This window comes from Perissodus microlepis, chromosome 12 (assembly GCF_051167445.1).
Source record: "Perissodus microlepis isolate ML-2025 ecotype Zambia chromosome 12, ASM5116744v1, whole genome shotgun sequence".
Lineage (NCBI taxonomy): Eukaryota > Metazoa > Chordata > Actinopteri > Cichliformes > Cichlidae > Perissodus > Perissodus microlepis.
The window spans coordinates 26,011,976-26,034,351 of record NC_140472.1 but is presented as its reverse complement, the minus strand read 5'-3'; the positions used below and the strand labels follow the sequence as shown (position 1 = coordinate 26,034,351).

Here is a 22,376-nt window from a genome sequence, read left to right as displayed (position 1 = left end):
CCTGGTCTTGTTAGGAGAGACGGCATCCATCCCACTTTGGATGGAGCAGCTCTCATTTCTAGAAATATGGACAAATTTATTAAACCCCCCAAAATATGACTATCCAGAGTTGGGACCAGGAAGCAGAGTTGCAGTCTTACACGCCTCTCTGCAGCTTCTCTCCTCCTGCTACCCCCCCAAAAACCCATCTCCATAGAGACTGTGTCAGCTTCCAAAAAGACAAAAAACAAACTAAAAACCAGCAACAAACAACTTAAACATAAACAATTACAAAGAAAGAACAGTACAGTATCCACATCTGAACCAAAGAGTAAAACAGTGAAATGTGGATTATTAAATATTAGGTCTCTCTCCTCCAAGTCTCTGTTAGTACATGACTTAATAATTGATCAACAAATTGATTTACTCTGCCTTACAGAAACCTGGTTGCAGCAGGATGATTATGTTAGTTTAAATGAATCAACACCCCCGAGTCTAACTACCAGAAACCTCGAAGCACAGGCCGAGGGGGCGGTGTGGCATCAATTTTTCACACCAGCCTATTAATTAATGAAAGACCAAGACAGACTTTTAATTCATTTGAAAGCCTGATGCTTAACATTGTCCACCCCAGCTGTGAAACTCAGAAACCAGTCTTACTTGTTATCATCTATCGTCCACCTGGGCCTTACACAGAGTTTCTGTCTGATTTCTCAGACTTTATATCTAATTTAGTTCTGAGCTCAAATAAAATAATTATTGTGGGTGATTTTAACATCCATGTAGATGCTAAAAATGACAGCCTCAACATGGCATTTAGTCTGTTATTAGACTCAATTGGCTTCTCTCAAAATGTAAAAGAACCCACCCACCACTTTAATCACACTCTAGATCTTGTTTTAACATATGGCATAGAAACTGAACATTTAACAGTGTTTCCTGAAAACCCTCTCCTGTCTGATCATTTCCTGATAACATTTACATTTACAATAATTGATTACACAGCGGCGGAGAGTAGATTTTATCAAAGTAGATGTCTTTCTGAAAGCGCTGTAACTAAGTTTAAGAATATAATCCACCCACTGTTATCATCTTCAATGCCCTGTACCAACACAGAGCAGAGCAGCTATCTGAACGCTACCCCAACAGAGGTTGATTATCTTGTTAATAATTTCACCTCCTCACTACGTACGACTCTGGATACTGTAGCTCCAGTGAAAACTAAGGTCTCTAATCAGAAGTACCTGACTCCGTGGTATAATTCTCAAACACGTACCCTAAAGCAGATGACTCGTAATCTGGAGAGGAAATGGCGTGTCACAAATTTAGAGGATCATCATTTAGCCTGGAGAAATAGTTTGCTGCTTTATAAGAAAGCCCTCCGCAAAGCCAGAACATCTTACTATTCATCACTGATTGAAGAAAATAAGAACAACCCCAGGTTTCTCTTCAGCACTGTAGCCAGGCTGACAAAGAGTCAGAGCTCTGTTGAGCCAACCATCCCTTTAACGTTAACTAGTAATGACTTCATGAACTTCTTCACAAATAAAATTTTTATCATTAGAGAAAAAATTACCAGTAATCATCCCACAGATGTAATATTATCTACAGCTACTCTTAGTACCATTGATGTTAAGTTAGACTCTTTTTCTCCAATTGATCTTTCTGAGTTAACTTCAATAATTACTTCCTCCAAACCATCAACGTGTCTTTTAGACCCTATTCCTACAAAACTGCTCAAAGAAGTCCTGCCATTGATTAATTCTTCGATCTTAAATATGATCAACCTATCTCTAATGGTCGGCTATGTACCACAGGGCTTCAAGCTGGCTGTGGTTAAACCTTTACTCAAAAAGCCATCTCTAGACCCAGCAGTCTTAGCTAATTATAGGCCAATCTCCAACCTTCCTTTCATATCAAAAATCCTTGAAAGAGTAGTTGTCAAACAGCTAACAGATCATCTGCAGAGGAATGGTTTATTTGAAGAGTTTCAGTCAGGTTTCAGAGCTCATCACAGCACAGAAACAGCTTTAGTGAAGGTTACAAATGATCTTCTTATGGCCTCTGACAGTGGACTCATCTCTGTGCTTGTCCTGCTAGACCTCAGTGCAGCGTTCGATACTGTCGACCATAATATCCTATTAGAGCGATTAGAACATGCTGTAGGTATTACAGGTAATGCACTGCAGTGGTTTGTATCATATCTATCTAATAGACTCCAATTTGTGCATGTAAATGGAGAGTCCTCTTCACACACTGAGGTTAATTATGGAGTTCCACAGGGTTCAGTGCTAGGACCAATTCTGTTTACATTATACATGCTTCCCTTAGGCAGCATCATTAGAAGACATAGCATACATTTTCACTGCTATGCAGATGACACCCAGCTCTATCTGTCCATGAAGCCAGATAACACACACCAATTAGTTAAACTGCAGGAATGTCTTAAAGACATAAAGACCTGGATGGCCGCTAACTTTCTGCTTCTTAATTCAGATAAAACTGAGGTTATTGTACTCGGCCCTGAAAATCTTAGAAATATGGTATCTAACCAGATTCTTACTCTGGATGGCATTACCTTGGCCTCCAGTAACGCTGTGAGGAACCTTGGAGTCATTTTTGACCAGGACATGTCCTTCAACGCACATATTAAACAAATATGTAAGACTGCTTTCTTCCATTTGCGCAACATCTCTAAAATTAGAAATATCCTGTCTCAGAGTGACGCTGAAAAACTAGTTCATGCATTTATTACTTCCAGGCTGGACTACTGTAATTCATTATTATTAGGATGTCCAAAAAACTCACTGAAAAGCCTTCAGCTAATCCAAAATGCTGCAGCAAGAGTACTGACAGGGACTAGAAGGAGAGAGCATATTTCTCCTGTTTTGGCTTCCCTTCATTGGCTTCCTGTTAAATCCAGAATTGAATTCAAAATCCTGCTCCTCACATACAAGGTCTTAAATAATCAGGCCCCATCTTATCTTAATGACCTTGTAGTACCATATCACCCTATTAGAGCACTTCGCTCTCGCTCTGCAGGCCTACTTGTTGTTCCTAGAGTATTTAAAAGTAGAATGGGAGGCAGAGCCTTCAGTTTTCAGGCCCCTCTTCTGTGGAACCAGCTTCCAGTTTGGATTCGGGAGACAGACACTATCTCTACTTTTAAGATTAGGCTTAAAACTTTCCTTTTTGCTAAAGCATATAGTTAGGGCTGGACCAGGTGACCCTGAATCCTCCCTTAGTTATGCTGCAATAGACGTAGGCTGCCGGGGGATTCCCAAGATGCATTGAGTTTTTCCTTTCCAGTCACCTTTCTCACTCACTATGTATTAATAGACCTCTCTGCATTGAATCATATCTGTTATTAACCTCTGTCTCTCTTCCACAGCATGTCTTTTATCCTGTCTTCCTTCTCTCACCCCAACCGGTCGCAGCAGATGGCCGCCCCTCCCTGAGCCTGGTTCTGCCGGAGGTTTCTTCCTGTTAAAAGGGAGTTTTTCCTTCCCACTGTCGCCAAAGTGCTTGCTCATAGGGGGTCATATGATTGTTGGGTTTTTCTCTGTATCTATGAAGCGCCTTGAGGCGACTTTTGTTGTGATTTGGCGCTATATAAATAAAATTGAATTGAATTGAATTGAATTGAAAATGAATAAATAGAAGAAGATTAACACCCTCTTTCACTGAGCAGAAGCTTTTTTTCGCCCACACAGTGAGCCATCTCTGCTAGCATAGACGATCTTTGGCGCTTCTCACACAGCCTTTACGCATGTCCGGTGTGACCTTTCAGTGCAGCTGCCTGTGACGGCTGCACAAACACACAAACACTGTCAGTAAAGAAGCTCAAGCCTGTCGCGTCTGAGGGCGCTTTCGACGGAGAAACCCACCGTAAATGGGTTTGTCATTACACCGGCCGTTACTTTCGTCGTTCCCTTCTACATCGATTGAGTGCCGTGGATGGATATTATTGTCGTCCTACCGAGAAACCTTACATCGCCCTGTCCGCTACGGCAGCCATAGCTCTGTCATCGACGCTGGAGGTTGGTGGGCTGCCATTTAGTTAGCACCGGCCGGCTAAGCTAACGCAGCTAACCGACTATGTTAGCCGGTTAGCTCACTTTAGCTAAGCGGCTAGCCTAGCGTAGGGCTGTGTTTCTCTGGTGGAAATTTACCAAGGGAATTTACCCCTCCTGGTTTTGGTATCAAGTTACGTCCTTTTATTACTGCCTTTAAAAAGAGGCGGAGTAAGGTTTGGGTTCATTTCTTAAGGTCTTCTGTTAGGTTAGGTTAGATTATTTTTTTTAGGGAAACTGGTAGAGTTAAGTCTGTGGTACCTCTCAGATGAGTAGTCACGTTAAAACTGTTGTTACATAATATCGGGCTCATTTGATGTCCCGTCGTCTTAATGTTAGTTTTAGCACTACAGTAGTTTCCTGTCTCACTTCCGTTCCCATAAGAGTGAACTCTAACCTCGCTGTTTCTCCGTTTAACAGAGTACTGTAATCTGCCCCTACAATGGCAGTCTTTAGTCACCAGGTGCTCCTTGCAGTTACAAGATCAAGGTAAGTCAGTTGGACACGGTTTCTTTGACTTTTGGTACCTAACAGTTTTATTTTTACTTTTGCTCGAATACTTTTGCTTATTGTGTGTAAGCTGGAGCAAACTGAGTCGGGGCGTGTTGTTGGGCTCTGCTACAGGTAAACAAAAGAGCACGAGCCAGTGCTGGACAAGGATGCTGATACCGAGTTAAAACAAGACATTTAAGCCTGGATAATATTTACACTTGCTTGAGAAAACGCTCAAATTAATCAAATTAACTTATAAGGGAGCAAACTCAGAAACCTGAGGACAAACTTTAAAAACTACAGGAGGAAAAAGAAGTATGAGGAAAACAAAAGCGAAAAGTAAGGGAAAGAAACCCCACAACAGAAAAAAATTACTTGAGGGACAAAAATACACAAGGACGCACATGTTTCTAAGGAAACAAAAAATTTTATATAGTGAAGGAAATATATGCTTCACTTTTTAAGGTTTAGTGGAAAAGTAAAGAACACAAACATTGTTGAGACACCAACAGGACCATCATTAAAGCAGACAGAAAACTCTAAACTCAGGCTAATCTAAAGTAGTTGTCCTCTGGTCTGAATGTGTAGCTACTGTGCAAAACAACAAAAATGCATATGTGCTGTTTCAGTGTGAACGTCAGTGTCACCAAAATAACTTCACGTGTCACTGATAGTCAGTATCAGCTCTCTGCTGACAGCGACTGCTGTATAACTACATAACCCATTCTTGATCCAAGAACAGAAAGGGCAGGTCAGTTTGTTTGTAAACTTTTTGTGCGTCCTGCAGGTAAACAGTGTGGATTTAAAAAAATAAAAAAATAAATATAAGAAGATGGGTTGCCACTGTTTCATGTGCGTACATACCAGAGGGGGGGATAACATCCTCTTCTAATATTAGCGTCAGATGAACTTTTTCCATAATTCTGAGAACTGTTGGAAGAATAAACTGATTTCGTGTCTGGACTGCAAGAACTCTGAATAAGTTTAGGTCTTAGACGAGAGTTTTAAGGGTCCTTAGATAAGTATGCAGTTGGTTACAGTTCCCATTGTTAACTCAAAAGCACTTGAAGGTGTGTAGTCATCAGGACAGCTTCTCAGAGGGTGGTTACCCTCAGGCAGTGCCTAATGTACATTTAGTAGCAGGCACTGTTTGAGGTCGGGGGAGTGTCCTGGGGGCAAACTGTGACCTTATGTTTGCTCCCCAAACTGTGAAGAGTCCATTCGTAAACTGCATTAATATGTATTTGCTAGCAGAGGCTCTTTCTGGAGGTATATGGAGGTAAACTGTGACCTCAAACAGTGCTTGACACTTACACAAAAGCCTACAGAAGTGAGAAAAGGCCTCTGCATTCATGTGTGTATAGTAGCAATGATGATGTTTGGAGGAGGAAGTGGTGTTTCATTACAGAGGTTCATTGTAATGCCAGGGACTGCAGGAAGATTCAGTATCCCTCTGAAAGCGTTACTAAAACAATAAGTAATTTTCAGAAACAGATGAAGGTTTCCTAGAAGGAGCTGAACGAGTCATGTGGTGATTCATCCAAATATTTTTAGAGTGAATGTGAACGCAGACATGTGTACAATCCTGCGAGCTGGAAGTAGTTTCTGTTCGGCTGTTATTATTATGGGCGTAATTGCTGTTTAATGATAGCTTTATAGCTGATAAATGATATGTCGTATAAAAGGTAAAGTTTGAGATCACTTCCCTTCGTCCCCCTTAGTATACAGAATTGGTTAATAGACTCTTTTTTTTTTTTTTTCCCTAAACATTAGCTTTTTTCAAGTTTTCACCAGGGTACCTTGTTGTTTGTTGTGACTTCACTATCCTGCTAGTTCAAACCAGACATACTAGATTTAGGATAATTAATAATAGAGAGTCTGTCTGACATGGGAGCTGAATGACGTCAGAGGTTTCCACAAAATTAGCTTGACCTTACTGGTTAACGACAGTCCCACTTTCAAAATAAGAGTCCAGTCTAAGAGCAGTAAAAATGGGTCATTTTGTGGGGGATGTTTGCACAAATTCCTTATTTTTCAGAAATATTTTTTTTCTGGTTTTTATGAGTAAAAGTTCCACTCAGAAAACATCTACGTTTAATTTATCACCCACTAACTTAACAAACATCGTTTAAATGTCACAGTGGAGCTTTTAGAGGTTTTAAAGCTTCACAGACAGATGATTTTAGATCTAAACTTTATCTCCTGTGTGGTAGTGCAGTCAGTGTCCACACCACAGTTCAAATAAAATGAGCCTCTTATTGAAATTTGAAACATTCACATATTGTAAAGCTATCCGGTCGGCCCGGTTGGACAATTTGAGTCCACTTCTGGATTGCTGCCTGTATATTTGACTCCCTGCTCTGATTTAAATCCAGAGGAGTTCATTTACAGTAATCTGAACCAGAAGCTATTCTGTGTTTGTATTCAGTAACATAACGTTGTGTTATTGATGGTCTCATCCGTCACTAAAACATACATTTAAGGAGAGTATAGTCTAAGCAGTTTTTGTTTTTTCTCTGCCAACAGGGGATCATATTTGTTATCCAAGAGGCACAGCTGCTCCTCCCTGTCTTCCAAAGCCTATCTCCACGTAGTCCCTCCTTGCCACGTCTCGCCTTCGTTCCCACTCAGGTCCTCCCGCTATGGTCACCATCACTGTTTCCGTGGCCACCCCCTTGGTCGTAGCCACAGCTCTGTCCTCCTCACTCGCTCCCTACACAGCTCAAGTGTTTGGCTCCAGGACATAAAGCAGGAGGACACTAAGACTTCACCACTACCACCACCTGCTGCTGCTGCTGCTGCTCACGATGCTTCTTCAGGAGATAAAAAGGACTCTCCACCTGCTGCGCCTCAGTCCCAACCTCCATCTGCTGCCCCTCCAGCACCAACAGCCGCCGCAGCCACCGTCGCTCCGGTTAAGGACAAGGCACTCGTGAAGAAGTCTCTGTATCAGAGGTTCGTGGATGAGTTGAAGCATTACTACAACGGCTTCCGGTTACTCGGCATCGACACCAAGATTGCTGGCAGGATGGTGTGGAGGCTGCTGCATGGACAAGTGCTCACACGCAGGGAGAGGAGAAGGGTAAGGGAGCTTAAATGTTGGATTAGTCTGACTAATTTTAGTCTTTGGGGTTTTCAGGATTGTAGCGTGAGTTTAGTTTTTGTTTTTTGAAAATGCTTACGTTTAGTTTCCATCTCACAGCTTTGAAGCCATCTTTCCACAGCTCTGTCCTGCATAATTTGCAGGCTGTTGTGTTTATCCTGCTGTGATGTGCTGTAATAGGCTGCAGTCTGGGTGCAGCAGTAGTTTGTCTGGTTTCTACTCATTTTCAAACACTCAGCTTGAGAGTCATCCAATCCCCTTCCACCACCACCCTTTCTGTCCTGTTACTGAGATTCATTTCACACCCAGCTCACTGGCTTTGTGTCAGAAGGAGCTGAGGACGATGGATGTGAGGTTTTACCGTCTTTGTTCAGTGACTCTGAAAATCCCGAATGACGTTAAATATAATCTGTGGCATGAAATCCTGCCATTAAATATGTCCCGCTCTGACTGCCTGACCTGCTGTGTGTTAAGGATTGACTGTTTAAACACTAATCCCCAGTGTAGTTGGTGTTTTGGGATTCAGAGAAATATCACGGTCTGTATTTTATCAAGAACCTGTACACGCCTATTTACTCCTAAAGCTGAAGCCATTTAGTGTGCTACAGCTATGAGGCTGAATAAGTGTATATATATTTTTCTTTTAATGGTTGTTTTCACCTAACAGCAGCACTACAGAGGTTTTATACGCCTGCCGAATGTCTAAATATATACACAACTCGTGTGATTTCACAGCTTGTCATGTTATTATACCTCTAATGACCAAACTATTTTAGCAACCAAGAAGGTTCAGTTGTGATCACATATATTATACAGGAATCTATCAATCTATGTATCTCTGTCTCTATGAATAGATGGATGGATATATATATATATATATATATATATATATATATATATGGGGTGCAATGATACAAAATTCACGGTTCGGTTTGATACTTTGGTGTCACGGTTTGATATTTTTTCGATACAAAAAAATGTTCATGTTTTTTTAATTTGTCATTTATTAAAATTATAAATATATATTTTAACTCAAAAGTACAGTTTTTAAATTTAATGTTGCTGAAACAACAAAGTAATAAAAAAAATAATCTATCTGATCGAGAAATCACTCATCTTTGGAAAAGAGAGTTTATTACAGAGAAATGTCTCTTTCCAAAATAAAAGCTATACTATACGCTTCTTCTGGGCTATACTCTCAGCAGCATATTAAACATATCAGGTCCCCATAAGGAGAATCATGTGCTAACGGCTGTCTAAATGACTCGGGTAAAGTTTGTAGCATGTGTGCTTCCACTTGTCTTTGCACTAGGATGATGTCGGCGTAAATGTGCAGTCATATTAATTTCGTTCCCACTAGTGCTGTCAGCTTTAATCTGAAATGACGTTAACGCCACAACACGGCAAATCTCCGTTAACGAGCTACCGCGGATCGCCCCGTGCGTGGGGCTGGACGGCGTCAACACGTTAACAAGCAAACTGCGCTAACGCAGTAGTTCCCATGTAATTGAGCATTGCGTGGCACATCCGACATACTGTTTTACTTTTGTCCATGACGCGCTTACCTTCAGGGTCATACTTCACATGAAGACCAAAATTGTTCCAAAGGCCAGATCTGAATGAGGGTGGGGGAGGTTAAATTTGCCATGTTGCAACGAGCTTACCTTCTGTCTTGCTAGCTTGCGCTGCGCTCAGTGGATCTGCGATCGACAGTGCAGCCTAGGCGGAGTAGTCGAACGCAGATCCACTGAGCTCTCAACACAGACAGCATCGTCAGAAGAAAAGTGATATGATAATGGAAATAGCCAGTTTGACTGACAAGCTGAGGGCCGTTTATGTCCTCACAGTGCCAGCAAGTCTACATCAATATTTGACAGAAACTGTCAGTTGGTTTACTTTTCCTGATGAAATGTGTAGCGCTTCAGGTACAGTTATTGTTGGTGAAGCTGGGAAACAGCCATGGTCACACATGTCCTCCATCTTGAACTGCAGCTGGTGGTCCTTATTCTTCCTGGCATAGCAACTCGTGAACTAGTTCAGCTGCATCACCAGCCACAGTTGAGCATGGAAGAGAAAGTAGATAGGACCCATAAATTTGCACCTTATCACGTATTGCAGGTATTTTGTTAAACCTCTGTGCATCTTGACATGCATTTTAAAATTCATTTTCTGTGTTTACACAGAAACAATGTCAAAGGTGTGTACCTTTATCTCCTTTTACTTTTGATTTCAGACTGTGTGCTGTATTATCATTTGTGGGCTTTTGATTGGCCAGCATTTCTTCACTGTTATGGTTAAAGTGTACCTCTGGATGTACCCTCAGTCGCTGTCAGACAAATATCATATTGGTGCATCCCTGACAGTTAAACTGTAAACTTTGATCTGTGCTTTTATAGGACCGCTCGTCCATGGCTGCCCCTCTTCTACCTCTGCTGTGGAAGGACCCACAGTCAGCAGCACCACAGCATAAATACTGGCCCGTTCCCACGTTGTCTTACACCCTGCACTGTTTCTGTTTGTTGCAGCTGATGAGGACCTGTGCTGACCTCTTCCGTCTGGTGCCCTTCATGGTGTTTATCATCGTCCCCTTCATGGAGTTCCTTCTTCCCGTCTTCCTCAAACTGTTCCCAGAGATGTTGCCCTCCACCTTTGAGACGGAAACCAAAAAGGCATGCACACACACATACCCATACACACACTCTGCTGCCTGAGTGAACTTATAATAAGGTTCATTGGGATTATATAACCTCTCAGACGGGACTCCAGCAGGCTGCTGACTTGATCTAATCTTGATAGTTTACTCTGAGACACGTGTCTGGCATTTATAAGCACAACGTAAACTCTAAGTAAGTGTTTTGTTTTGTTTTTTAACATGTTGTCAACAGACAACCTTTGAACTTTTTATGCGTTAAGTAGGTGCATCTGTCAACAACTGTAACTATTCCTATGACCTGTTCTGATATCGGTCTGTTTCTTAAACTGCATCATCATTTCTGATGTGTTAAACGCCGTCTTCCCTCACGCACTGAAAGTTTCTGCTGTGTGCGCCCTGTTATCTCTGATCCTGCGTGCTTGTTCTGGAGCACAGCTGAATGATTCAGAGATATGTTGTCATGCTGCTGGGCAGCTTGGAGGTGTCTGCTCTCTGAAACGTACAGTTAACAATAATAACGATTAAAGAAAAGAGTAAAACAGCGTTAAAAGCAATGTCAGGGAAAGTCCAAGCCAAATGTAATCTCAACTTACTGTGATATACATTTTATTATTTGCAGTAAGCAAAATGCTGTCAAAGGGAAAATGTGGGCTTCCTTTTTATTGAGCTGTAAAAGCTTCTTAACCTAAACATTCTTCCTGATACCTATACTGAAGCATAAATTAGTTTCCCATAAAAAGCTCTATGGTTTCCATATAATATATATAATGGGTGTTAAATGCAGCTAAACATAATCAATCCGAGACTGTGTTTTGTTTTGTTTTGTTTTCCCCCCTTCTCAGATAATCTTGTCGCATCACTCTGATCCCTTCCCCAAAATGTTTTCCTCTCCAAACTTTAAGGACATAGTTTCTTTAGCCTCTCTTTGCTCGTTGCCTTGCATTTTTAAACAATTGTCGTCATCCTGCAGGAGGAGAAGCAGAAGAAAGGTCTGGCTGCGAAGCTGGAGCTGGCTAAGTTTCTGCAGGAGACGATCGCTGAGATGGCTCGAAGGAATAAAGCAAAGTCGGACGATGAGGCGCAGCGCTTCTCCAAATATGTTCAGGAGGTGAATGACAGCAAACTCGTTGCTCTAACGTTGTTACTGATCCGCTGTCACGTGTTTGAGGGATGACTGAAGAAACTTTACTATAGTAATGCGTCCGTAACTTTCCATTTCAGGTTCGGGGCACAGGAGAGCAACCCCAAACGAAGGACATTGTCCGCTTCTCCAAGCTGTTTGAGGACGAGCTGACGCTGGAGCACCTGGAGCGCCCCCAGCTGGTGGCTCTGTGCAAACTGTTGGAGCTGCAGCCTATTGGCACCAACAACTTGCTGCGCTTTCAGCTGATGATGAAACTCAGAGCCATCAAGTCGGACGATGAGGTGAGACTGAGCACCGCCACCCGAAAGCTCGTTACCACAAGTTTACAGCTGTGCATAGGAGAAATACACAAAGGCTGTAAAACTAAACAACCATTAATCATCTCAGGTGACATCACAGGCTGGGTTTAATCATCTGCCAGTTATGATCAGATTATCCTTTTCTCTTCTTTCCTGCTTTACTTAGTCTCTGATGTTACTGCACATAAAAATAGTACATCTTTAACAAGAAGTAAATCTGTAATAAATGTCTCTGACTTGACTTGTTTGAGATCAGTTTTACTACAATGTTTCCTTTTAAGGTAGAAAGTTCTGAAACACCAAATATATCCTCTTTTTACTGTGCTGCATATGTACACAGCTGCTAGACATACGTTGATCAAGCTAAAGAGTAACTTTTCTCATGCTTCAGTTTTTCACTTCCTCTTTCATCTCTTCACAGATGATTGCAGCCGAGGGTGTGGCGGCCATGAGTGTGTCAGAGTTGCAGGCAGCGTGCCGTATTCGTGGGATGAGGTCTCTCGGTCTTACTACAGATCAGCTTCGTGAGCAGATGCAGCAGGTGAGCAGCCGGTTTTTAACGTGTTTTCTTTAAGCGTTCGGTTGGGAGTGGCCCACAGACAACGCTGTTTGCGATCAGCTGGAGCAAAATGGTTCAGATTTGCTCTTGAAGACAAGTTTATCTTAGAGAAAAATGAGGAGTACTGTAGGACATGATGGCAAGTTATTGGTCCAGTTATTGGATCTGCTTTTCAGCCCGTTGAGACTAATATTAGCAGGTTTGTCAACTTTGCAAAATAAATGCTTACAAATACAGGCATCCAAGAATATAAATGCACTGAATGGGTTTTAAATGGAAAAATAATAAAGGAAAATGAGGAAATAACAGAATAAAATAAATAAAAAAGTTATTGGCGTTTACAACAACACAGATCAAAATTTATGAGACAATCTCACCACCTCCGATTTTTCCATCCAGTTCTTCAAGTCAGGATCAGGTCGACGTCTGATCCAAATATCAGAGCTATTTAGAAAAAAGCCTTTTAATCAAAAGCAAACCTTTTATACCTTTCCAGTAATCTCTTTTAATAAATGTTTTTCTCTCATCTAGTGGTTGGACCTGCACCTGAATGAGAACGTTCCTCCATCGCTGCTGCTGCTCTCCAGAGCCATGTACCTGACAGACCTCAAACCCAAACCCCATGTCATCCCGCCTGTTCCTAAGATCGAGGTTCGTCCTTTGCAGACAATTTAAAATCCTACAACTTAATTCACTGACCTATCAGTCCAGGCCAGAGAAAGCTGCACAACGCTTAACACTCCAGCTGTTTAAAAAAAACAAAACAGGATCGTCTTTGCTAATCATGATGAAAATAAAAACTGTTTTAAATACAACCAAAAGAACACAGTAGAAAGTAAAAAGCTGGAAATATAAAAACAGGTTTTGAATGTGAAATAGAGCACATCTGAGAAATAGAACGATAATCAAATTAAACCAGAGCAGTTTATGATTTTAGACGTGTTCTTCTCACCTCATATTTGTTGGTTGGTCTGCAGAAGGTTGGTGTTACTCCAGAGGAAAACCCAGTAGCAAATACAGTCCCAGTCAGCAGCGACAGGTTGGCAGACCCTGCACTCATCATCAAAGACAGACCGGTCAGTGCACGCCTAACAAAACCAAACACTGAACCCCAACAACACACATGAGCACGAGATCAGATGAACTGTATTTATGACACAGGAAATTGGGCCAAAGCTGCAGGTCTGCAGAGATTTCCTCCTCAAGACCAAAACTCTATTTTCATGCTGCCCATTTTCAGGCATACTTGAGTGCATGAATATTTTCTGAGATATAAGGGACAAAATAAATTACTAATCTTCATTTATACCTCCCAACACAGGACATAAAGCCAGTCAGTTGTATCCATTATTATTATCTAATGATATATTTATCACATTTTTCTTCTCCTCTATCGACTTTTAGGCAGAGGAAGTGAGAGACAAAGCTCCAGCCGTGTCAGACAAACCTCTGACTCCTGCTGAAGTCCTTCAGGTGAGTGTCCACAGAAACCTGAATGGTTTCCAGTAACTTCTTCCCACTTTGGTCTCATTCATCTGTCACACTGACCTGAACATGCGATTGACGTGCTCTTATGATAAATCTTTTAGGTAATCACTGAAAGCAGAATAAAACATAGACATAGAACAATAAATTAATCCGTGAGGGTTAAAAATATCTGAAAACGACCTGTGACTGTCACACAGTCACATTTATCTTTTAAAGTCAGTCCTCCCAAGATGTGTAAACACATTTTAAGATTCCTTGTAGGGATTTTTTTTCATCTTATTTTTAGCATCTTTCAAACGAGTCTAATTTCAAATGTTCATGACTGCCATGAGTCCTGGTCGTTTGATTTCTCCTTTGTTTATTTATGTTTTAAAGGCGTGAAATCATTTTTATCTGTCATGATAAATTGGTGAAACATGTTAATGATGCCTTTGCAAACTCTGGGCCTAACTGAGCGCTTTCAGAGCTGATTAGTGGTGAAATATTCACTCCTGGCTGCTGATTCGAGGTGTTCTTTAAGGTCCAGAGAGATTGTACTGTGCTGCAGTTTGTGCAAGGTGTGAGTGATGTCAGGTGATGAGCTTTTTCTCTCACCTTTCAGTTTTGCAGAGCACCGTTTGCTCACCCTGCCCCCCAGAGTGAAACGGCCAACAGGGAGGTTTACTGTAACATCCTGAGGCAGTCTAAAAATAGCATTAGTATGGGAAACCATAAGAACATACCTAAGAGACTTATTAACAGCGTTAAGAAGAAATTTGTTTTGTGTCTTGATACATGTTCAGTAGGAGATGATAATGTTTAAACACTCTTCCAATCTTTTCCACAGGCCAAAGCGGCAATAGAAGGAACCCAGAAGAGCAAGATCAGTGCGAACGGCGTGTGAAGATGAGCAGGAGAGCCTGGAGCGAGGGGAGGAATGGACGGGGCTAAAACCCCTTATTCTGTTTTTGAACCAGCATCTCATCCAGGAGTCCTGCCCGCTCCTCATCTTGCTCACCGCAGGTTCGGCGGCTTCACCTCAGCAGCCTCGACCCTCAGCTTTGCGCACCCCGATCTCTGACACTCTCCCAACGTGCTACCGCCCCGGCAGTCAGCTGATGGCTGCTGATTCTGTGACCTGAAGTCATTTCCTGGTGAACTGTTTGTGATGACGATGGTTTCTCCCTTTGTACATTTGTAAATATGCTCATTTTTGTTTTTGTGTTCTGTAACTGAAGCAGCAGCAGCTTTGTACAGTTTGTTATGCGCATACCAGGTTTTATTTGCAGGCGTTTTTAACTCCTGTGCCAGCTGAGAGAGAAGTCAACCCTTTTCTTTTTTTTCTTTTTTTCCCCACAGTAGCTGCCCCACCTTTGTTAAAGTCAGCTGTAGGCACCAGAAAGATGCTGCCTACATAAAATATAAAAGCTATTAAAATGTCAGAGATTGAGTTGATCTGATGGTGAAACAGCAGGTTTAGAGTGGGGTGGGTGGGGGGGTGATGACGACGTGCTGCTGTTAAGTGAAGAGGGGTTCGTCATTAAGTGCGAGCTCACTGGTACAGCCACTGAAAGGACCGGCTATTTCAAGTGTATTATGTTTTAACACTATGATGCTAAAGAGTCTTTAAACGGAAAATGCTTGATGTCCGCTCACGTGGAGAAGCTGTAAGCCTGAAGCTACACATGAGATGATTATTTTTTGGTATCGTGGCTGATTTGCCCAAATGTCTAACATCGTTATGCCCCATATTTACTGTCATCAAAGTTGGAAGGTTTCTCCAGCTTTGTGTGTGTGATGCTTCAAACTCCCTGTAAACATTTAATGGAGAAGCAACTTGTGTGGTGTTTTATTTCTTTTTTCATTTTCTTTTTTCTTTTTACCCCACTTGTTGCTGTTTATCCGTAGGCACCTCCTGGAAGTGGATGACATAACTGAAAGGACATTTTTACTCCAATGATTGCTGGTTAAGACTTGTTTCACTGGTTTTACACATGTGCCTAAGGTTAGAGGGTGATTGTTTGTCATCAGAATATATTATTTTGATTTTTCAGTCACCTCTGTGTTTGAAGCGCCCAGTTGCACCTTTTTCTCTATAGAAGAATGTCTCCTGTTTGCCCCCTTTCCCGTTTGATCCAAATGATTCCTCGACTTATAATCACCAGTGTTGTTACTGATGGGAAAAGCAGACACCTTTTCAATCAGCTCTACATCCTGCGCTGAAGGAGATCAATAAAAAGACTCAAAACTTCCTTTGTCTCTCTTTTGTGCTTCAGTTTTTAATGGATGTGAACTGTTTTTGCAACATTGTGTCATCCGTAACGGATCAGTGCTTTCTAAAGAAGCCTGTAGTCACACCTGACTCTGGGGTCAGAGGTCATGATGGGTGTACTGCAATGCCAGTTCAGCATATCCAGGCTTTCTTTGTGTTTGCAGGTTTGACAAACTCAGAACCCAGTTAGAGATAAAGGGTATCAACTTTCTCTTTTTCTCTGCCCACTTCAGAGCCGTTACAGTCATTAGTCTCATTAGTTCATAGCTTTTAATGCTTTCAGTGTGTTGTGAATGAGTGCTAGCTAGTTACTCGAGCTCTTAACTCGAAACTTTAGTTACTCGAAACTTTAAACTTGATTCGTTCAAACATTAAAGGTTACTCCATATTCAGGATTTTGTCCTGTAACCTAATCAAGGAGACATTAAATCACTTTAGTTTGTGTTTCTGATCAAAGTAAAGTTCTACTGATTTAATATTCTTGCTGATAAATGGCCTGTAAATAGACTTGGTTGCAAATTAGGATCAAACATTAAACCACTTACAGATGTGTACAGGTGTAGTCAGAAGTTGACATACACTCATCATGGGAGCAGCTGCCCACATGGAGGAGCCAAATACCTCCTGAAGAAGAATTTTATGGTCATACAAGATCAGAGTATTGAGGGTTTTTTTTTTATCACAATGAGAAGAGGTATGTTTGGAGGAGTAAAGTTGAGGCTTTCAATATTTATATAATTTCCTGAAGCCTGTCATGAGAGACAATGAACCTGCTGAGACATTTGACAGTTTCATGAAGTTCTGCATGAATAATCGAACAGATCTTGTGCCTGTTAGACCTCACGCTAAAGTGAACTACACACGGTGACAAGAACAGATCAGATGAAGCTCAGGAAGTGCAGAGAGCTTAATGCGATTGATGTCGAAAAGCTCTTAAAGAAAAAGCTGGAGCTTAAAATCAGAAGTAGAGACTATAGAGGTGTCATCCAAGGGTTTTGTCTATAGTCACCCGCATTACATTGATGCTGCTGGGCAGCAACATCCAAACAGAGCTGCTCTGAGGCCTTCGTCATATGGAGAAACACAGAAAAGGAAAAAGAAGAGAGTGCAACAGCAGCATGGTGTATCAGTCATTTGGCCCTTCATCTGAAACTGTTTTTGGATTTTTTTTAATATGGACTTCTGTGAAAATTAGTTTAGATCACTCATTCCCAAACTTAAGAATGTCACAAACCAAGAGACACTATTCTTCTCCCCCCGCAACACCCTCACGGCCCACCAGGGGGCAGCATCCCACACTTCTAACCCCTGGTTTAGAAATTTGCAGATCGCGTAGTCAAAGGAAATCTAGATTTATGGTCTTGAGAAACATCCCGATGACTTTTCAGTAAATTATAATTAAAAAAAAAAAAAAAAATCTAAAACCTTTCATTTAATGCCAACATCTGTGGATGGATGACACCAGTGTGAGCTGCTCTACACCTGCGCTGTGAAGGATATCAAAGACATTTTTAAAAGAGTCAGAAAAGTTGTTGTCTCTAGTTTGCGCTTGAGTCGAAGGTTTAAATGAATGTGTTTTCTCTGGGTCGAGATTGACAATGAATGACAGAGTGAGTGTGTGAATGTCTGCGGTGTATTTTGGGAGATGGTGACGGGAAGGGGGTTGAATTTTTTGTCGCCATGGGGACAGGAGGGGCTGACATTTGAAGTTTATCTCATACACAAGCAGTGCTGCCGTGGACTCGCTGGAAGCACAGGTCAGTATGTGTTTGTGTGCTTTGGGGTGAATTTGTCTTAACCTAAATGTTTTACACGCTATGGTGTCCTCCCGCCTCTTCTCAAAGAGCAAACAGAGCCAACGTGTTCGTGATTACAGGCTCGACCTGGTGAGAGACTTTACGTGGACATCAGGTGGTAGATAAGTTTTGTGCACTTCTTGGTTTTCCTTTTGGTGGCGGGGAGCGATTCAAGAAAGAGTTTTGCGTTTTAAAAACAGCTATAAATATGGCTGGCTGCTGAAAGACTGCTCTATTTTAAGCTCGCCAGCTTTAACGGACCTACAGCTTCGTGTTGATAACAGTAGGGCAATGTGTCGTGCAAAAGCATATGACGGTTGTAATTGATGCAATGCACTGATACAGTTACATGCATTTCAAAGATTATTCAGAGGTTTTTCTAACTTCACAGTTAGGGTCATGCATTTTAAGGTTTCAGTGAGTTTTTCATTTATATTAAATAATCATAAGACAGCACAGCGCAAGTACGGATCAGTGCTGTTAAAGGCAGAGCTGTGCACATAGATTTACAATAATATGTCACTCAACTCTATGGGGGTTTTAGTCAAAAATAGACTGCACACAAAGAAAAGGAGGAGGACTCCAGGTGTGAAAAATGAAACCTGCAGTTTAATGGCCTACAGAGGATAAATTATAATGTTACTCTCGTCTTCCTGTTTGCTTTCTTCTCTGACTTCTCTCTGCAGTGGTACAAAGATGAAGCCAACACTTGTAGCCATCTTGTGTCTACCTCTTCTCGTCATTCACATTAAACCTTCACTGGCTTCCAAAAGAGGAAAGTTTCCTCAGATAATGAATGCTTTTAAGAAGCCTTCAAAAACAAAACCTAATCTAGACACTAAGTCTAAGACCCAACAGTCCACACAGTTCAACCAAGGAGGGTACCCCCAACAACCAGGCAGACCAGGAGGTTACCCCAACACAGGAGGCTACCCTCAACAACCAAGCAGACCAGGAGGATACCCTTACCAAGGAGGTAACCCCAACCAAGGAGGTTACCCTCAACAACCAGGCAGACCAGGAGGATACCCTTACCAAAGTGGGTACCCTAATCAAGGATTCTACCCAGGGTACCCAGGACATCAAGCTGGTGCTTACCCAGCACCGGGCTACCCATACTGGGGCAGTTATGGCAGTTACGGGGGTTATCCAGGTGGATACATAAACCACAACCCAAACAACAAAATCCTGAGTCCTCACTATGCCAGCAACTTTGGGTATGGGGGTTATGGTGCTGGTGGCGGCTCTCCCTTCTCAAACTATGCAAAGGCACAGGGCTTTGTTCCCTCTGATAAATCCAAAGGTTTTGGTCGCAGAGCAGCATTGGCGGCAGCTGGAGGCGCTCTGACAGGAATGGCCCTGGGCTACGGGTTAGGAAGGTTCCCCCATCCTCACTTTCACTTCCACAGCCCCCAGGAGGAGTATTACTACAACTACTACATGTACAGGAAGTATGGTATTAGATCTACTGATACAAATGACTTCAGCAGAGATTACGAATACATACAAGTTGACGTAACATTTGATAGTTTCATAAAGTCCTGCATGAATAGAGCAGATCTTCTCCCTGTAAAGAATCGAAAACCAAACCTCAAACCAGCTGTGACTACATCTAAACCCCCCACAGCTGCTACTGTGAACTCCACCATTGCATCAATTACTGCTGCTCTTGGCACTGCCAGCAGCGCCACAAGTAACAGCACCGCAACGAAAAACTCCTCGACCGATTCCCCTTCAACTCCTCACCCTCCGAATAAGTATGTAGACAATCCTGCACCTGCAGCTTCACAGCTCCTCCAAACTGATGATGACGACACAGTGAGCATTGTGGAGATTGGTTACCCAGCACTGATCACACAGGTTAAGCTCAAGAGGTGCATCGAACTTTACATCGTCAATGCTGAAAGAAACTTGAAGAAAAAGACCAAACTTGAAAGCAGCAGTGGGGCACAAAGACTGCAGACAGACCTGCGAGGGCTTTTCTCTGTCATCACCAGCATTATAGTGATACTGCAAACACAGCTGCACTAAAGCCTTCTTTGCACAGAGAAACTTGTGTGATGTGTCGCTCATTTGGTTTTTATATCTGACCAAATGAGTGTGCGATGAAACACTCACAACCCATATGCAACACTTTCACAGCCCACCAGGGGGCAACATAGCAGACTTTTATAATCACTGGTTTTTGTAGATATTTGCAGACACCAGAAGAATTGTAATCAAACTCTAGATGTTTGGTTTTGAGAAACATCTCAGTGAGTCTGGAGTAAATTATAATAAACAAATGTAAAAGTTTTCATCTTATGATTCATTTTGGGTCATATAGTGTTCATGAATGACATCAGCCTGAGCTGAACTAGCTGAGTAGAGTATGCTTTAACTAAGATTGTAAATAAGTTAAAGTCTGTAAGCATGTCAGCATGCTAGAAGCAGGATGAATCTGAAAACACTAGTGTGAGCTGCAGATGGACTCTCATTGTATTTACTGAAGAAACCTGATTGGTATCAGCCCTAAAGATGATCCATTCTGATCTATTACATATATGATGGAGTCAAATATGTTTAAAGTAAAAAAATTTCCAAAGCCATGCAATGGCCAGATTGGAGTCTTTACTGGGCTAATTCTGGCCTTATGTTTGACACCCCTGCAATAAACAGTAACCTCGTGTGATTGAAGTTGCACCCTTTTCCTCTGTAGTTTCCTCTCCTCTTCTGTTTGATTCAAATGAATCCACAGCCTTTATCATGAATTTTTACTTCAGGTCAGCTGGGATAAGTGATCGATGGAGAGAATTTTGACTGCAGTCACAGAAATGCTACACAGGAGGAAACAGGCTGCACTGGACCACTAGAGCAAAACATAAGAAAATAATTTGTATTTTATCTGACACGTTATAGGACAGATTTACTGAAGGAAATTATTCACAATTGCAGAATGAGCTACTAAAAATGCACTGTAATTTCTATACAAAGACACACTTCAGTAAAAGCAATGTGATATAGTGGCTCAAAAATCCAATGTGAGCTCAGGTTTCCCACAAGTGCTTCTCTTTGAAAACAGCTTTCCAGTTAACATGTTACTGTGTCATGTGGATGTAGAGTGCACCGCTTCTTAGTTTGAATAGCACACTGCAACATTGAGGGATTAATCTAACACACTAAAGATTTTCTTTTTTACAGATTGAGCAGAGAGAAATTGCTCGCTGTGTGCGCACTGCTGAGAAAAGGAAGTTCATTTCAGTTAATTTCTGCTCTGTTTCATGAAAACAGTGTTACAGTGCAATGAAGGGATATTTGGCGAATTGAGGGGAATTTAAAACTGCTGGCTAAGGGTAAACGTAAATTCATTAAAATTATAATTCATGCCGGCAGTAATGACACCCGATTATGTCAATCGGAGGTCACTAACCATATTGAATTCCCCTGCCCAATCAGACCAGGAGTGTCAAGTTTAGCCAGATGATATCTTTAAATTGCTGTCTGTCTGAGTGGTGTCCAAAAAACGACGTGGGCTTCATAGATAATTGGGAAACTTTCTGGAGGAAACCTGGTCTTGTTAGGAGAGACGGCATCCATCCCACTTTGAATGGAGCAGCTCTCATTTCTAGAAATCTGGCCAACGTATTAACCCCACAAAATGTGACCAGGAAGCAGAGTTGCAGTCTTACACGCCTCTCTGCAGCTTCTCTCCTCCTGTTATCCACCCAAACCCCATCCCCTGACTGTGTCAGCTCCCAAACAGACAAAAAAACAACAACTAAAAACCGACTTAAATATAAAAAAATCACAAAGAAAGAACAATACAGTATCCACATCTCAACCAAAGAGTGAAACAGTGAAATGTGGATTATTAAACATTAGGTCTCTTTCTTCCAAGTCTCTGTTAGTACATGACTTAATAATTGATGAACAGATCGATTTAGTCTGCCTTACAGAAACCTGGTTGCAGCAGGATGATAATGTTAGCTTAAATAAAACAACAGTCCTGAGTCATTCTAACTATCAGAAACCTGAAGCACAGGCTGAAGGGGCGGCGTGGCACCAATTACAGCCTATTACTCAAACAAAGACCAAGACCCCCCCCCCCCCCGAAAGGAGACACTCCCTGTTTTTGCCACACAAACATCCTCCAGTGACCAGCTGAGAGCTTTTTAACCGCGAGTGGTGAAAGCAAACACTTTACTCCATCATATCAGTACGCCTCTTTTTACAGTCTACATTACAAATAAACACAAGAGATTGTCAGGACAGAGATAAGCAAAGATAACTGTTCATATACAAAATAATTTACATATCAAACATTTCTTTAGGTCAAGTGGAAATTGGAAAGTGGAACTTTTTTAAAATGCCATAAAGACAGTTTTTTAATTAGAGTAAACAGAAAAGAAACTGAACAATGTCGGAACCGTGGTGATGGAGCGCAATTTATTTAATTACGTTAGTACATTTATAGTGTACTCAAACTTTAAATATTTGATTTATATTTTGTTGTTTTTCTACTTCTGCTTTCTTTATGTACAGTACTGTGCAAAAGTCTTG

The 22,376-nt window shown here is 41.6% G+C and overlaps 2 protein-coding genes across 2 annotated transcripts; both read left to right on the top strand.

Annotated features, from left to right (window-relative positions):
* Positions 1-3,751: 3,751 nt before the first annotated feature.
* Positions 3,752-16,021, top strand: letm2 (leucine zipper-EF-hand containing transmembrane protein 2). The gene is made up of 11 exons (XM_084946738.1): positions 3,752-4,019; positions 4,473-4,541; positions 7,071-7,626; positions 10,173-10,316; positions 11,271-11,408; positions 11,522-11,725; positions 12,165-12,284; positions 12,834-12,953; positions 13,280-13,378; positions 13,707-13,775; positions 14,617-16,021. Exons 2-11 carry the CDS (start codon positions 4,495-4,497, stop codon positions 14,671-14,673), a joined length of 1,554 nt encoding a protein of 517 aa, XP_084802864.1. The 5' UTR covers positions 3,752-4,019; positions 4,473-4,494; the 3' UTR covers positions 14,674-16,021.
* A 1,492-nt stretch (positions 16,022-17,513) lies between these two features.
* On the top strand, positions 17,514-21,156 carry LOC146376405 (uncharacterized). Its single transcript, XM_084947192.1, has 2 exons — positions 17,514-17,798; positions 18,524-21,156. Exon 2 carries the CDS (start codon positions 18,534-18,536, stop codon positions 19,866-19,868), a length of 1,335 nt encoding a protein of 444 aa, XP_084803318.1. The 5' UTR covers positions 17,514-17,798; positions 18,524-18,533; the 3' UTR covers positions 19,869-21,156.
* Positions 21,157-22,376: the final 1,220 nt, after the last annotated feature.

What these genes read in the sequence shown, in the direction of transcription:
- letm2 (XM_084946738.1), top strand. Translation starts at nt 4,495, where the DNA reads ATGGCAGTCTTTAGTCACCAGGTGCTCCTTGCAGTTACAAGATCAAG. An exon ending in CTTGCAGTTACAAGATCAAG is followed by an intron (nt 4,542 to 7,070) that starts GTAAGTCAGTTG and finishes CTCTGCCAACAG; the next exon opens with GGGATCATATTTGTTATCCA. An exon ending in CGCCTGTTCCTAAGATCGAG is followed by an intron (nt 12,954 to 13,279) that starts GTTCGTCCTTTG and finishes GTTGGTCTGCAG; the next exon opens with AAGGTTGGTGTTACTCCAGA.
- LOC146376405 (XM_084947192.1), top strand. Translation starts at nt 18,534, where the DNA reads ATGAAGCCAACACTTGTAGCCATCTTGTGTCTACCTCTTCTCGTCATT.